General features: G+C 48.2%; 1 protein-coding gene across 2 annotated transcripts in view; it reads right to left on the bottom strand.

Annotated features, from left to right (window-relative positions):
• The window catches only part of LOC139049173 (serine/threonine-protein phosphatase CPPED1-like), a 50,994-nt gene that overhangs the window by 23,333 nt on the left and 11,352 nt on the right, over positions 1 to 16,309 (bottom strand). For both annotated transcript variants that reach the window (XM_070524473.1, XM_070524474.1), the window contains exons 3-4: positions 7,763 to 7,992; positions 816 to 1,008 (exon numbers count right to left, since the gene is read on the bottom strand). In XM_070524473.1, the coding sequence (XP_070380574.1) occupies positions 816 to 1,008; positions 7,763 to 7,992 (423 nt within the window). The remainder of the gene's footprint in view (positions 1 to 815; positions 1,009 to 7,762; positions 7,993 to 16,309) is intronic.

The raw sequence follows: 16,309 nt of genomic DNA, 5'->3' as shown, positions 1-16,309 counted from the left end.
AAATCCCTGAGAATTCCCGGTTTTCCCAGTTTTCCCGGTTGGTAGACCACCCTGAGTTCTCTCCTCTCTTCCATTTGTTTTTGTTATTCTCTTCCCATATACCCTTTTTTTATTCTTTTTCCCATTTCCAACGTTTAGAAATCATTAGCCGGTGCCACAAGGGTGTATTAATATTATTTTTTATTATTTTTTTGTAATCTAGCGCATCTTTAGCAAAGTTGGAATTGATATGAACATTGCTTAGAGGTGGAAGTTCTATCTCCAGTTATGAAATTACTCTTTTGAAGCTATATTGTGATATAGTTAACTGACGTTACTTTATTGCTGCTGGGTGCCTGTTTCTTCTTTCTTTATTTATTACTGTTTTTTACGTATATGCTGTACCATGTATTATATAAATTTTGATTTTCTTAGCAGAAGCACTGCTGTGTAAACATGCTAAATTTTAATTTATATCTTATTGCGGTGCTGGAATAGCTTGTTCACACTGATGTGTTGGAAGGCCTGCAGCCCAGATAAACATAGTCAAAACACAACGCCTAAGTTCCCCGCCTCCCCGCCTCCCTGCCTGCCCCCCCTCCTAAGGAACTCACTTGTCGTCAATGCCCCCATACCCACCCCCAGTAAAAAAATCTTGGCGCCGCCCTGCCAAAACGGGCCCTTTGTCTCTGAAAAAATTATGGTGATGATAAGAACACTCAATTTTCCCTATGCTTTACTTAGCTGCAATGTCTGTTGACCTTCTATTGATTGTTACTAAAAATAACCCTTCCATAATAGTGCTTACAAGCCTGCCAGACAATGAGGCTGCGTACCAGCTTGGTGGAACTTCTCGAGCATGCGTAGCCTCAGTTCCAGCACGATGTTGAAGTACTCCTTCTCCTCGTCAAACCTGCACAGGAACCAGGGGATGTGCTGGAAGACTACCACATACTTGGCATTTGTCTGCTGGGCTTCAGCCAGCTGCTGGTCCAGCCACACATCCTGCTCTTGCGCCAGCTCTTGCACCTGCATAGGAATATGATGATGATGATTAAGCAAAAGCTTTCGTTAGGCACTCCTACCTATGCCCTGTGTCACAATGTGTTGGCCGCAAAGCGGAGGAAAGTGGTGGGTATCAGATAATTGGGAGCGCAATCGTGCGAATGGACTGTGTTCCTTGCTGTGGAGTGTCATCTGCTCTCAAAAACATTATACCCGGCTAGGGTTGCTAATCATCCAAAATTTAGCAGGACGGCCCCAACATCTGAGTTCTGAGTCCCGACTTAACCTAGTCGGAGATGGCCATGTCTCGACTTTTGCTTTTTTTTCTACTGTTCTTTTTTTTTCAATAAAAAACTGATTTCCTTTTTTTATGAAGCCTGACAGTGCATTTGAACATTTCTCTCTTTTGCCTTTTGTTGTATTGTAAGAAATATAAATGCCCTTTCATTTTTCATCGGGGTTACAGTTCTAGTGCAGGCCCTAACTGTTATCAATACCTGTATCGGTTTTGGCAGCTGTGTTAGCTGGGCAGCTACTGCACCTTTCTTGTACATCATGACACAGTGGAACTACAAACATTTTTGCAACTGTTGCACGTACAGACTATGGCACTGACAAGTTGGGTCATCGCCAAGTACCCCCTCCCCTACCCCCGTGTCCCAACTGCATCCTCTCAAGAGTTGCCAACCCTATACCCAGCATGAAACTCCTCTGCAGACGGCAAACTTTTCACTCTTACATGGAGAAGCACTGAATGGGGATATGTACCACATTGCAGAGCAAAAGTTGTGAACTCTCCTACAACATCTTGTGGGGACAATTAAACATTTTGAAAAATAGCTTTATATATTGAGACCACTTTGCAACTGATTTGCTAATAAATTGTGTTATATGATACCGGTTTTAACAATGAGAAGCTGCTGCACTGTCAACTTTGTATGTTTTCTATGGTGAAATAACCTGCTTACTACAACGCCCCCATGCTGGATTATCAGTTATAACGATGAAGTCTGCCTGCTGGGTGTCCATGCCAGAAGGTAATGAAATACGAGATCCTTGAAAAGAAAGAAGAAAAAAAATATCTGAGCCGCTGCACGATCACCTGCCACTCCAACAGCCACTGTGCCTTCCATTTTCTAGCCTTCTCCACATCGCCAGCCTCGCGCGCCTCTCTCCCATCATCCTTGCACCCCTATGAACACGAATGGGCTGCACTCATATCTCTATGCTGCGCCACCCACCGAAAAATGAATGGACTGTGCCAACTGTGTTAACAGCGCTGCGCTGCTCCCAGATTGCTCCCTGGCCGCCCCTTATTCTGTGCAGTTCTGCCAATGGATGAAGTCGCTCGTGCTCATCCTTGCTGGTTGCGTCAAAGTTGTTCCTGGCCACGTGGTTTCACAGCCTCGTTTGACTCGCCGCGGGAAGGGAAGATGGATGATGCACTCGCTGATCATCGGCAATGCACGACGTTGCCAGTGAAAAGAAAGCACACAGCTATAGATTTGGAAATGAAGTGCTTCTAACCGATGAGGCGATTGTCGCGAATGTGCCTGCATCGGATAGCAACGATGACAATGACACCGACGATGGCAGCAATGACGTAGTAGAGCACCTCAATGTTGTCTTTGCAGAAGGTCCTGCAAATTATTCAGTCCCTTCAGGGCTTCATTTTCACGAGGGACCCTCCACCTCGTGAAAACGAAGATGTCGGCAAGCTTCACGTAAAGCAAGCAAGGCTGACGGACATGGGGTTCTTGTATAGTATCTGGCGCAGCGCTGGCTTCGCATCTATGGCACGTGTGACGTGACAGATATCGGTATCGCCCATGACACATTGTGGTGAGGGAACACACCCTCTCCCACTTAGTGTATATATACACGGCTGTTGAATAAACGGGCACGCTTTTCCGCTCCCCTTGCTTGGAGCCTCTGGTCATGTCTTGCCTGCGGCACCGCCCGATACATGGTGTCAGAAGTGGGATCAACGCCGACGTCCAGTCTTGGTGAACCGAAGATTATACTACAAGACCAGCCCCATGGACTTCCTGAAGCCACCAGGCCCGCTGAGCTCGGCTGGTGAAATTGCCAAGAACTGGCAGGCATTCAAGCAAAGGTTCGAATTTTTCCTCGCCGCGTCAGAACAGCCAACCGGCAAGCCTCGAACGGAATCATGCAAGACAGCACTTCTGCTGAGCGTTGCAGGCGAGGAAGCCATCGAGATCTTCAACACGTTCAGCTTTGGCGAAGACGAGAGCAGGAATGACTACGCCACTGTCATTGCGAAGTTCGATGCATATTGTGCGGCTCAGCAGAACGAAGTCCATGAGCGCTACGTTTTCCGTACGCGAGTCCAGGCCCCTGGTGAGCTTTTCGAACCTTTCTTGCGAGACTTAAAGAACCAGGCACAAGCATGTAACTTTGGCTCCCAAATGGACGCAATGATTAGGGACCAAATTGTTTATGGAACTAACGACGAGAAACTTAGAGAAAGGTTGCTGCGGGACACTACGCTGAATTTAGTGAAGGCTGAGCAGGCTGCTAAAGCAGCTGAAGCGACGGCAGCGCAACAAAAAGTTTGGGCACGAGACGAAAGCCACATTGACGCGATGCGTAAGGAACACCCAAGTAAACAAAGTGAGTTGCCCAGGCATTACAAGTGCCCTAAGTGCGCACGTATGCACCCGCCACGAGGGTGTCCTGCATTCGGGAAAACATGTCGCAAATGTCAACGCCCCAACCATTTCGCTATCTGCTGCAGACGATTTGCCGATATAGGCGAACTTCAGGGCGGTGAAGATAACTTTGACATTCTGGACGTGTCAAGCTGCGCACCAAAGCAACACGACTGGACAGTTGTCGGCCAAATCAAGAACGTACCACTTGAATTCAAGGTCGACACAGGAGCGCAAGCAAATCTACTACCTTTCGGTTGCTACCGCAAAATTCGCCCGAAACCGCTCCTGAAACCAAGCAGCGCGGTGTTACGTTCGTATGGCGGAGGGGTTATCAAGCATGATGGCGTCATTCGTGCAGAATTAGCACTAGGTGACCGTTGCGCCGTCCTCGACTTCTTCGTGGTGTCCAAGGGGCATCAGGCCATCCTGGGCTTACAGGCTAGCGAAAATCTTGGACTTGTGTCACGCATACACGCAGTATCTCGAAACAGTTCCGAGGAAGTCGCAAGAAACTTTCGCCACTTGTTCACAGGTACCGGGTGCGTTGAAAGGGTCTATCGAATGGTTCTACGTGACGACGCCACGCCAATCGTCCAAGCAGCCCGACGAGTGCCGCTGGCCCTACAGGAACCCTTGCGAGAAGAACTGGGACGTATGGAGCGCGCGGGCATCATAACCAAAGTCACCGAGCCCACAGACTGGGTAAGCCCATTGGTCATTGTTAGAAAGAAGGACGGGAAAATTCGAGTATGTATCGACCCCAGGAGGATTAATCAATGCATCAAGAGAGAACATTACACAATGCCGCGAAGAGAAGACATAGAGGCAGAGTTAGCGGGCGCTACAGTTTTCACCCGTCTTGACGCGAACTCTGGTTTTCACCAAATTCCGTTGGACAACGAAACCTCCCGAATTTGCACCTTTGCAACGCCATTCGGGCGCTACAGATTTCTGCGCTTACCGCTTGGTATAGCATCGGCGCCTGAGGTATTTCAGAAAACGCTAAATGAAATTGTTGAAGGCCTTCCTGGGGTCAGAGTATACGTTGATGACGTACTGGTGTGGGGGTCGTCGAGACAGGAGCATGACAGGCGCCTGGAGTCGGTACTGCAAGCAGCAGAACGCGGCGGTCTGACATTTAATCCGAACAAGTGTTCCATTGGTGTCGGTAAAATCGAGTTTCTTGGTGACGTCATTGACCAGGAAGGCATCAAACCAAGCCCGTCACTGACAAAATCAATGATTCAAATTCCACCGCCGACCGACAAGCTCGCAGTACAGAGGATGCTAGGAACCGTGAATTATTTCAGCAAGTTTATGCCGTCACTGGCCCAAAGGACGACGCTCCTCAGAAATCTTATAAAGCAGAATACTGCGTTTGACTGGACGCCTAATCACGCTGAAGAGTGGAAGCAGCTTTGCGAAAGTTTAAGTAGAGCGCCTTTACTAGCCGTGTTCGATCGAACAAAAGCAACAAAGGTGTCATGTGATGCATCGCAAAACGGAATCGGCGCAGCGCTATTGCAGTGCCACCAGGATACATGGAAGCCAGTCGCGTATGCCTCGCGGGCACTTACAGAGTGCGAACAACGTTACTCGCAAATTGAAAAGGAGGCCCTGGCGTTGGCATATGGATGCGAGAAGTTTAACCATTTTGTCTACGGTCGGCCGTTTATTCTAGAAACTGATCACCATCCCTTGATCGCCATCTCGCAGAAGGCCATTGGCGACATGCCCCCGAGGTTGCAGCGTTTTTTCCTGCGCCTTCTTCGCTATGACGTAAAACTTCAGTTCACACCAGGGAAGCAACTGCTTCTCGCTGACATGCTGTCACGTGCAACAACCGGACCCATCACGGGAAACGACGTCATCAACGACGACACTGAAGTGCACGCAGTAAGTGTTGTTTCTTCACTTGTCACCGATAACACCTGGAAGAGGTTGGCTACGGAAACTAGTCGGGATGAAGAATTAAAGCAAGTTCTTGTGGACTTGGCGGCAGGAAAAGCACTCCAAGGCCACTGGAAATCTTTTGAAGGAGAGCTTTCTCACGTGAACGGAGTCCTCTTAAAAGGGTGCAAAGTTGTAATTCCGGCTACGATGAGGAAAGAAACTTTGGAACGCATTCATCAAGGTCATCTGGGCATCAATAAATGCAAATCACGGTAAAGGGATCTTGTCTTCTGGCCAGGAATAAACCGTGACATAGAAACTTTCGCACAGGCGTGTTCTGCATGCAAAACGTACGCGTACAGACAGCCCCAAGAGCCGTTACAGTTGCGCCCAGTACCTGATAAACCGTGGCATCGTGTCGGCATCGATATTTTTGAGCATGGTGGACGGTCATACCTGTGCGTCTACGACGCATTATCAAACTTTCCTGAAGTAGAGCTGCTAAAAGATACTACCGCGAAGACGGTCATTGAAGCAACAAGTGCAATTTTTGCTAGATACGGCATACCAGTTGAAGTTTGTTCGGATAATGGCCCACAATTTTCTAGCCACGCTTTTGCTGCGTTTGCCCGAAGGTACGACTTCATCCACACCACTTCCAGCCCTCGGTACCCCCAGTCCAACGGTCTGGCGGAAAAAGGCGTGCAAGTAGTTAAGAGGATTTTAAAGAAAAGCACTCAAATGAATCACGATTTTTGGCTTGGTCTTCTTGCCTACAGATCTACTCCAATGGAATCCGGACCATCACCTGGCGAAGTACTTCAAGGAAGACGACTACGGACAACGTTGCCCGACGTCCGGCCCTGCCCAGGTCGCAGCGTACAGAAGCATCGTCAGACCGACCGTTGCAGCCGACGACTACCACCACTCAACCCCCGAGACACGGTACGCATCAGAGAAGGGGAGTGGGCCACCAAAGGTCAAGTCGTTCAAGCTGCGACATATCCCCGGTCGTATAACATAATCACTGAGGATGGCAAATTCCTGCGGCGCAATCGGCGACATCTGCTGCCTACAAGAGAAGCTTTTCGACAAAGAGGCCTTTGTGACTCTGAGGAAGACCTCCGCCAAGGGGCTGACGGAAGACCTTCACCATGCAGCAGTAACACTGTCGCCGAGTCACCGGCCACAACTGGCCACATTCCCGCCTCATCCAACGCTCCTGCATGCTTGCAACAGAACCAAGAACCTGCGTTCAGAAGGGCAACCCGAGAGCGAAGGCCCCCACAGAGACTTACTTATAATCGAAGCTTTGTGCAAGTTCCCTAAATCGCGTTCTCAATATTCATTTCTACTAATGTTCTTTCCTGTGGTTTTTTTTTTTTTTTTTGCTCCTTTGAAAGAAAAGGGGATGTATCGTATCTGGCGCAGCGCTGGCTTCGCATCTATGGCACGTGTGACGTGACAGATATCGGTATCGCCCATGACACATTGTGGTGAGGGAACACACCCTCTCCCACTTAGTGTATATATACACGGCTGTTGAATAAACGGGCACGCTTTTCCGCTCCCCTTGCTTGGAGCCTCTGGTCATGTCTTGCCTGCGGCACCGCCCGATACAGTTCTCTCGTGCAAGCCAGGGAGAAGTACGTGGCGAGATGCTTGTGGTGATCTCGCCCTAGCATTTTTTCTAGATTTTCAAGTTGACAGGCTGCCGTGGCAACCTTATTGCATTCTTTAGAAGGCGCTTTCTGGGGCTGCAAGAGCGATGCACTGGTGGAGCTCGCATGTTGCTTACCGGCCATGACCTCTCTGTGCAGTTGTTATGGCAGTGCCATTCTTGCACGCAGGAAGCCACAGCTTGTTACACGTGATCAGAGTGCGCAGGAAGCCGAGTTAAACAGTCAAGCAAGTAAACACAATCAGCAGCCGGATGGAGGAAGGTGGTGGGGAGGGGTGCTGGCCTCCCCGCCATTATAGTTTTGTTGACTTTCTATTGATTGTTACTAAATATAATGCTTAGATAATGGTGCTTGCAAGTCTGCCTGCCAGACAATGAGGCTGCATACCAGCTTGGTGGAACTTCTCGAGAGTTGCACTTCAATAGTGTTACAAGTGGGTTTGACTGTACTGCCAATTGTAATATTGTATTGTACCTTAATTTTTATTAAATCAGGAACTCAACAAATCTCACGGAAGGTACTCACCAGGGATGGGTCCTCATAGAACTGTGAGTTGAGGACAATGCACATTACGCCACCACACCAGAAGGCAAAGTAGTCATCGCCAAAGCTGTTCTTGTAGGCGCCAACACTGGCAGGTGTCGGCTGATTGCCAATGTCGTGGTTGCCACAGATGCACACAAGTGGCACTTCACTGCTCATCCTCGAGAAGACCCGCTTATAGTCCGCCTCCTGTGCCGGCTTCAGCTGATCCCCTAGAAAAACACCAGCAGGGGTAGAGCATACAGATGTGCCCCAAGAAGCATGAAAAAAATACTCAAAGGCCAACTGGAATGACATTTTGAAATGTGTAGAAGACCCAGTCCGAGAGGGCAAAGAAACACATAAGGCTTTGTGCAAAATGTTATGCTTGAAATATGAGTGAAAGAATCATCAAAAGGTCATGAAAATAGATGTTTTTTATACCGAAAATAAAAAAATTACAGCAGAATCCGCCTCACTATGACTGCTGATGGTAATGCATTAGCACTGAATAAAAAAAAATCCGAGGACATCTAAGCACTTCTCATGAGTTCTGAACGCGAAAGCTTGATGTCCAATTGAACGCCGTGGAGCAGTCCGAGTTTCATGCTGCGAGTAATGTTTGCATTAATGCTCGTTCTGCCCACCGTGTATTGGGAGAGTTGACAACGATGGTGGATTTCGTTGCCTGCGTCTTCACTCGTTTTGCTGCATTCTCCCGCTCTCTTACTTTATCTGCAGTGTACTAGCATGGACGGTCACGTTTCACTACTGCCAAGGTTGCAGCGGCCTGTAGATGCTTTGAACTCCATAGCGGTACGTGCAGCCCAAGCCAGCAAGTGGCAGCAGCCTGCAGTGTCAACGCCACATGTTACGGATGTTTTGCTATGGCCAAGGTTGCCGCTACCAATGAAGATGCTTCAGGCTCCATAGCGGTACATGCAGCCCAACCCAGCTAGCAGCAGCAGCCTGCGGTGCCAACGCCACGTGCCACCGATATTTCGCTACTGCCAAGGCTGTAGCCACTGCCAATTGTGGGGAGTACCTGCTCCCATTTCTTCCCACGTACTCGCTTCGTCACGTTCGCACGTGGCGGATGCATCAAGCCAGCGTAAACAAGGGAGAGAGGCACTACGTGCCCTCTTTCTCCGTTCATGATGCCCGTACCCCTCTCCCCCCATCCGGCTGGCGGGAAAGGAAACATATCCGGTGGGCGAGGAGGACCTCCGCTCGCAAAAGGTAAAAAGGTATAAAAGCGCGCCACTGGTGGAGACTCTCTCTCTTGGACGCCGGACACCTACACCACCGGGACAAGATCACCTGCCACAACCTGTGAGTGATATTCTAGCCTGACCCACCCAGGCAATGAGACAAGCCTAGTTATTACTATTAAAGAGAGCACGTCCCTCTGCCAGTGTTCTTTATTGCTGGTACCAAAAAACGCTGTTACAATTGATGCCGCTGGTTGCCTTATTCGTTCAAACCCAACGTAGCCATGATTCCTGCGCTATGGGTTGGGGAGTACCATAAAGTGACTGTGTGGGGCTAGATCCGGAGCTCGCTTTCAGCCCTAGCCGCACGCGGAGTGGAACCCCCACACATTGTAGATGCTTCAGGCTCCATAACAGTATGTGCAGCCCAAGCCAGCAAGAAGCAGCAGCCTGCAGTGCCAACGCCACATGCCACTGATGTTTTGCTACTGCCAAGTTTGCGGCAGCCGCCGATGTGGATGCTTCAGGCTCCATAGCAGTACGTGCAGCCAGAGCCAGCAAGTGCAAGCCAGCGTCACGAGCGCGCGAGGTGCGCTCGTGATGTGGCATGGCAGCCAATGGGAAGTTAGGTGCCGTTTCACTGCTACAGATGCCACCAGCTTTTTCGCTCAATGGGCCATTTGACGCTTTCGAGTCAATATAGCAACACAATGTATTGCCACTGTCAAAATGAGTTACGTATGAGGCGTGTACTGCAGCAGGACTCCTCTTTCGCACTTTCCTAATAATGCTCGGCACCATCTAGCGCCACTGCCTGCCGCAAAGCCAGTGCATGTTAACGCTGAGAAACATTTAATCAGGAAACCAGGCTCCTCACTAATGTTTCTTCCTGTTCCCACTGAGACATCTAGTGGCACTACCAAGAAATCCGCACGTGGCCTTTGAGACAAGAATCGTGGCGTGTCTGCGCCTGCGAACGCTGAGAATTGTTTGTTCCGTCACTTGCCTTACACTCAGTGGCACATACTCAGTGACCCAAGTTGGTGAGAGGCTCATTGAAGAGCGGCACACACCCAGTGCATTCATGGTGCAGTTAGCTAAAGTGTTGGCGTGAAGGGCATTCATTGAAAAGCAGCACATACCCAGCACATTTAGCACGCAGCCTGCTAGTGCATCGGGTGGCTGTCTATGAGGAACAGTGCAAGCGCAAAGACTACGCTGGTCTTTGTGTCCTTTTCTTGTTGTCTTCGTTTTGTGTGCACAAAACTTTCCACAATGAAGTCAAACCCACTAGCCCGCCTTTCAGTTTTCTTGAGGAACACTTGTGATGTGGGTTTCCGCTCAGCAGTAAAAATTTAAGAATATTTTTCGTCGTCGTCGTCATCACCACCCTATTTTATGTCCACTGCAGGACGAAGGCCTCTCCCTGCGATCTCTGATTACCCCTGTCCTGTGCCATCCGACACCAACCAGCACCAGCGAATTTCCTCATTTCATCACCCTACCACCTTGACTGCGTTTCCCTTGGCACCCATTCTGTAACCCAAGTGCTACACCAGTTATCTAACCTACATACTAAAGGGACTGCCCAGCTCCATTCTTTTCTCTTAATGTCAATTACAATATTGGTTTGCTCTTCTGATCCATACCACTCTCTTCCTGTCTCTTAACGCCTAACATTCTTTGTTCTATCGCTCTTTGTACGGTCCTTCACTTGTTTTAGAGCTTCTTTATCAATCTCCAAGTTTCTGCACCATGTTAGCACCAGTAGGACACTGATTGTATACCTTTCTTTTCAATGATAGTGGTAAGCTTCAAGTCAAGATCTGACAATGTCTGACGTATGCGCTCCAACCCATCTTTCTTCTTCTGTAAATTTCCTCCTCATGAGCGTACACCCTTCTTTTCAATGATAGTGGCAAGCTTCAAGTCAAGCTCTGACTACATCTACACTACATCTCCACGCTTTGAGTGATGCCTGACTCCGGCAAAAGATACCGAGAGTGAGTGGGGCTATACTAATCCAGGTACAACCAAATTAGGGAGGCTCACTAAGCTTGAACAAGGACACTCCCTCACCACAACAGAAATTGGCCTCCCTGGTGCACTATTCAGCCACAACCTCCCTGATGATATCTACAATTAACCAATGGCCCTCAGTTCCCAGCAGCTGCGGAGCACCTGACCACGGTGGCGGTCAGACCTGTAACGCAGCAGAGGGTGCAAAGAATCTCTGTGTCCGGACAGGCTGCCAACGGAAACTGACCCTTGAAATGTTTAACACACGAACTCTCTCGAGTGAGGCTAGCTTAACGGGACTCATTGAGGAATTATCGGACATTGTTTGGGATATCATCGGCCTTAGTGAGATTAGAACTGGTGAGGCTTACACATTGCTAAATAACGACCATGTCCTCTGCTATAGAGGTCTCCCTGATAAGAAGCAATACAGGGTAGGATTCCTAATTCATAAGAACATAGCAGGCAACATTGACGAATTCTGCAGAATTAACGAGAAATAGCAGTACTCGAAACACAGGGCTGATATGTCATTGTGATGTCATGAATTGCAAAGCATTTTGTTCGCTCTTTGATCGTTGTGGTTCAGTAAAAGGTCTTCAAACTTTCTATGTTTAGCCTTTGGCTCTTTTAGACTACGACACAGTCCGATTTTATAGACAGAAAGTTAACTAGGCCCGTGCAGATGGCATCCCAATTCATAATGTCACGAAGAGCTGGTGCAGCAATTTCAAGACAGCATTGCCACCCATCTTTTCTTTTCCCATCATTTAGCATATCAAGTGTCTTCTTGAGGTAAGAGTGAGTATTTTCGTAATGTGGAAAGGTCATTCACTAACACAGGTCAAATCATTTTTATATTCAGTGTCCTTTTAATGCTCTCCGGAAATGATGTACAACCCAGAACATTTAAAACCAGCGCAGCAGCCAGGCATGACCTTCAAGACTTGGCGGTGACTGTGACCTGCTAAATATCTTGAGTCATGGTCTGCAGTATGCATCATATCCACTAACCATCAAGTGCCCCTGCCATCTGCAAACATGCTAGATAAAGTATGTTAATAAAAAAATCACATGATCGCCAGCCCAGCAACTTCGCCAAGATTTCTTCAAAAGCATGAGCTATTCATTTAAAACCAATTTAGAAAAAGTTTAATTTCATAGCATTTGGGGGCCCTGGACTGCCTTTTATCGAAGTGGTGAAATGCATTTGAAGGTAAAATAGGCTATTCCAGAAATACCTTGCTGCGAAAAGTGCTTCAATGCATTAAGCAGAAGCCAGAAGGTCATTGGCAATCAAACACGCCCCTCACGGTGCTTCCACTCCTTCTTCAATGCCTTGCACTGTGAAGGCAATGGTAGAGCGGGGCATGCCCATAATGCTTCGCCTACTGAAAGTCATCGTGGCGTGCAGTTCAAATTCGATTTTGGATGTTCACATAGATGCCACTACTTCCAATTTTCGCACCTACGATGCACCAAACGTAAGCCAAACGAGGCTGTCTTCAGCAAGCCGCAGTGCATTTAGCCAGTGAACTTATCACGGCACCCCGCAGCGATGGTATCTATGCTACATGGCGAACCACAGCTCTACATGAAAGTGTAGTGCATATTCGCAGCGCTTGCTTTGTGCACAACAGGGCTTGAGTGGATGCTTGCGCTCCTACGCTTGTCTGACAGTGCTACGTGGAGCGGATTGATTTTGTCCTTCACCAGCTTGACCGACATATAGTAGCCACGTCCAAATTGAGGATGACACAACGAGCTATGGAAAGAAGAATGATGGGTGTAACGTTAAGGGATAAGAAAAGAGAAGATTGGGTGAGGGAACAAATGCGAGTTAATGACATCTTAGTTGAAATCAAGAAAATGAAATGGGCATGGGTAGGACATGCAATGAAGAGGGAAAATAACCGATGGTCATTAAGGGTTACGGAGTGGATTCCAAAGGAAGGGAAGCGTAGCAGGGGGCGGCAGAAAGTTAGGTGGGCGGATGAGATTAAGAAGTTTGCAGGGACAACATGACCACGATTAGCACATGACTGGGGTAGTTGGAGAAATATGGGAGCGGCCTTTGCCCTGCAGTGGGCGTAGCCAGGCTGATGATGATGATGTGGCTTGACTTCGTGGAGGCTGTTGGCTACACAATTTCAGAAGGTGGCATATGGTGGCGCTGCCTAGCACACTACTGGCTCCTGCACGTGCAAGTCAGCAATCCCCTTCTCAACTTTTGCGTCCTGCCAACTATTGCCGCTTCGTGCGCGCGCACTTCTCTATGTACGCACGACTCGCGCAATGCGTACATGGGTGGTTGCGGAGACCCAACTAAATCTGTCTATTGCATTCGTCTTACGTGACGGACGGCCAGAATTCTTGTTGGGTAGGCATAGAAATGCTTATGCATTTAAGATGCCGACCACCGAGAGGCTAGCATCTTCGCTGTAATATATGCTATGATTAGAGCTACTGTATCACCTACGTATATTATTGCCATTGGTTTAGTATAGCCAAAGCCAGCTGCTGCCTTATTCTTGATATTGTTACTAAAGATGTTTATTTACACTATGAAACATAACCCACGAGAAAGTCACAGAGAATAACCAGCCAGTGCGGCGTACAGCTGAGCTGACGCGCCCCACTCTACTTCTTTCTGTGGCTCAGTCACGCAGTGCTGCAACATTTTCTTTGAGGGCAGACGAAGCTCGCTGAGCAAGCTAAAGGGACCTGTGATAGCAGTGTTTGAGTCTGGCCATGTGAACAACTTGCGTCGCACGTGAACGCCGATTACTTGCAGTCACTTTGACGACAACATAGTTCACATCACTCAAGCGAGTGAGCATAATGAATGGTAATAATAGAATGACGAGAAACTTGCGGTACAATCCCTTCTTGAGAACAGGTGTTCATGACCAAACATAGTCACTAGGAGTAAAGCTGACGGGGACATGCCAGGCATCATAGCGAGACTTGCTGTGGCCTTGTGAGGACAACGCCCTAATAGCGCCAGTCGATGTGCTTCTTCAGCACGACACAGAGTTTGGCTGATTGAACTATCTTCTTGACACGATAAAGGCAGAATAGCGTCGAAAAAGCTCTGGGGAGTGTGTGCGTACAGCAAAAAGAAAGGCGCGTATACAGTAACTTCATGCTTGACAGTACTGCACGTGTATGTTACAAAATGTAAGACGGCGTCCCAAGTTTTGTGGTCAGTGGCGAGATACATTGATAGCATGTTGGTAAGAGTTCGATTCGTCCATTCCGTGAGGCCATTGGTTTGCGAGTGGTAAGGAGTGGAATGACAATATGCAGAACCACAAGACCATAAAAGTTCTTCAACATCTTCAACAAAGTCGGCGGCGAATTGCCGCCCACAGTCACTGATGACAATCCATGGAGCGCCGTGACGTAGTACGACGTGATGCAACATAAAGGAAGAGACATCTGCTGCAGTGGCAGATGGAAGTGCCGCCGTTTCCGTGTAGCGAGTTATTTGACGCATACTATAATCCAGCAGTAGCCAGCTGATGTCTTTCTTTGGAAGTGGGCTGAGCAAGTCGATGCCCATTTTTTCAAAGGGCAATGTCAGTGGCCTAACTGGTTGCAAATAGCCAGCTGAAGTCGTCGTCATTCGCTTGTGGCTCTGGCAAACAGTACAGCTGGCGACATACTGTTTCGTTGTTTTCGAGAGCTTGAGCCAGAAAAATCTCTGGTGAAGTCGGTGTTGTGTGTGTACAAAGCCAAGGTTCCCAGACATGATATCGTCATGCATGGAACGAAGGACAGCAGGACACAGGTTTTTGGGCATAACGAGAAGCAATGGAGGACCATTATCCAAGTAATACAGCAAACCATTACGAAAAGTAAATGGTGCTGTTCCCGCTCATTCATGTGCAGCTGCCCATAGGGATTTCAAGGTAGGGTTGCAATGTTGCTCGTTCTCAAAGGTACTGAGGTCTGGAAACTCGGAGATGGAAACTAGATATTCATCAAAATCATCATCATCAGTCTTAGTATACGGCGAAGGAAGGCAGGATAGACAATCAGCATCTGTGTGACGTCGTCCACTCTTGTAGGTGATGGAAAAGCTGTACTCTTGAAGGTGCAACACCCAGCGGCCCGACCGGCCAGACGGGTCGCACAGCCCAACAAGCCAACATAGTGAATGATGGTCAGTCACTATCATGAATGCGCGACCGTGCAGATATGGACAGAAATTCTGAATGGTGAAGGCTAGTGCTAGACACTCAAGTTCAGTAACAGTGTAGTTTCTCTCCACTTTTGTAAGTGTCCGACTTGCATAGACAATGGCATGCTGGCGACCACCGCAGATGTGAACAAGCACAGCACCAACACTGCTGGCATCAGTATAGAGCTCAGTTGAAGCCTCCAGAGCAAAATGCTACAGAACCGGTCCAGAAGTAAAAAGAAATTTCTGCTGTTGAAGCACAGACTCACAGTCAGCAGTCCATAAGCATGAGTTGCCTTTGTGAAGGAGAGACATGAGGGGAGAGGCGAGCTGTGCGAAATTCTAGATAAACCGCTGAATATATGAGCAAAGGCCCAAAAACTTCGCAGGTCTTTTCACCATCTGTGGCCGTTAGAAGTCGCAAACCGCTGTTCTCTTTTTGGGGTCTGCTCTTGTGCCGTCTCTGTGGACCAGAAAACCTGATACGAGGTCTTGATGCTCACTGAAATTATGGTTTTTGGAGTTTAAAATAAGACCAGCTTGCTGGATAGTCAAGAACGACCAACAGGCACTGAATGTGTTCGTGAAATGTCCGGCCGTATATAATGACCTCATCTAAATAGCACATGCAAATTTCTCATTTGAGCCCACAGAGCACGGTATCCATAAATCACTCAAATGTTACTGAAGCAATGCACAAGCCGAAGGGTATAACGTTGAACTCAAGGAGGCCATCGGGTGTTACAAAGGCTGTCTTCTTGTCTGAGGGGTGCACTGGAATTTGCCAATAGCGTGATTGTAAATCAACAGAAGACAAACAGAACACGGAGTGGAAACAGTCGACAGCGTCTATTAGTGGTAAGAGGTACACGTCTTTCTTTGTGACGGTGTTTAGGCAGTGATAGTACACACAGAATTGCCATGAGTTGCCTTATTTCTTGAGTAGGATCACAGGAGCAGCCTAGGGGCTACATGATTCCTGGACCATTATCTTCCTTAACATTTCGACCTACTTGACAATGACTTTTCTCTCTGAAGGTGAAATGTGATAAGGCTTCTGACAAATTGGCGTTGCTTGCCCTGTATGGATGTGGTGTTGCATACGAGATGCCAGTGGCGTATGGGACGCTCGTT

This window comes from Dermacentor albipictus, chromosome 8 (genome assembly GCF_038994185.2).
Source record: "Dermacentor albipictus isolate Rhodes 1998 colony chromosome 8, USDA_Dalb.pri_finalv2, whole genome shotgun sequence".
Taxonomy (NCBI): domain Eukaryota; kingdom Metazoa; phylum Arthropoda; class Arachnida; order Ixodida; family Ixodidae; genus Dermacentor; species Dermacentor albipictus.
This window is presented reverse-complemented; position numbering and strand designations above follow the sequence as displayed.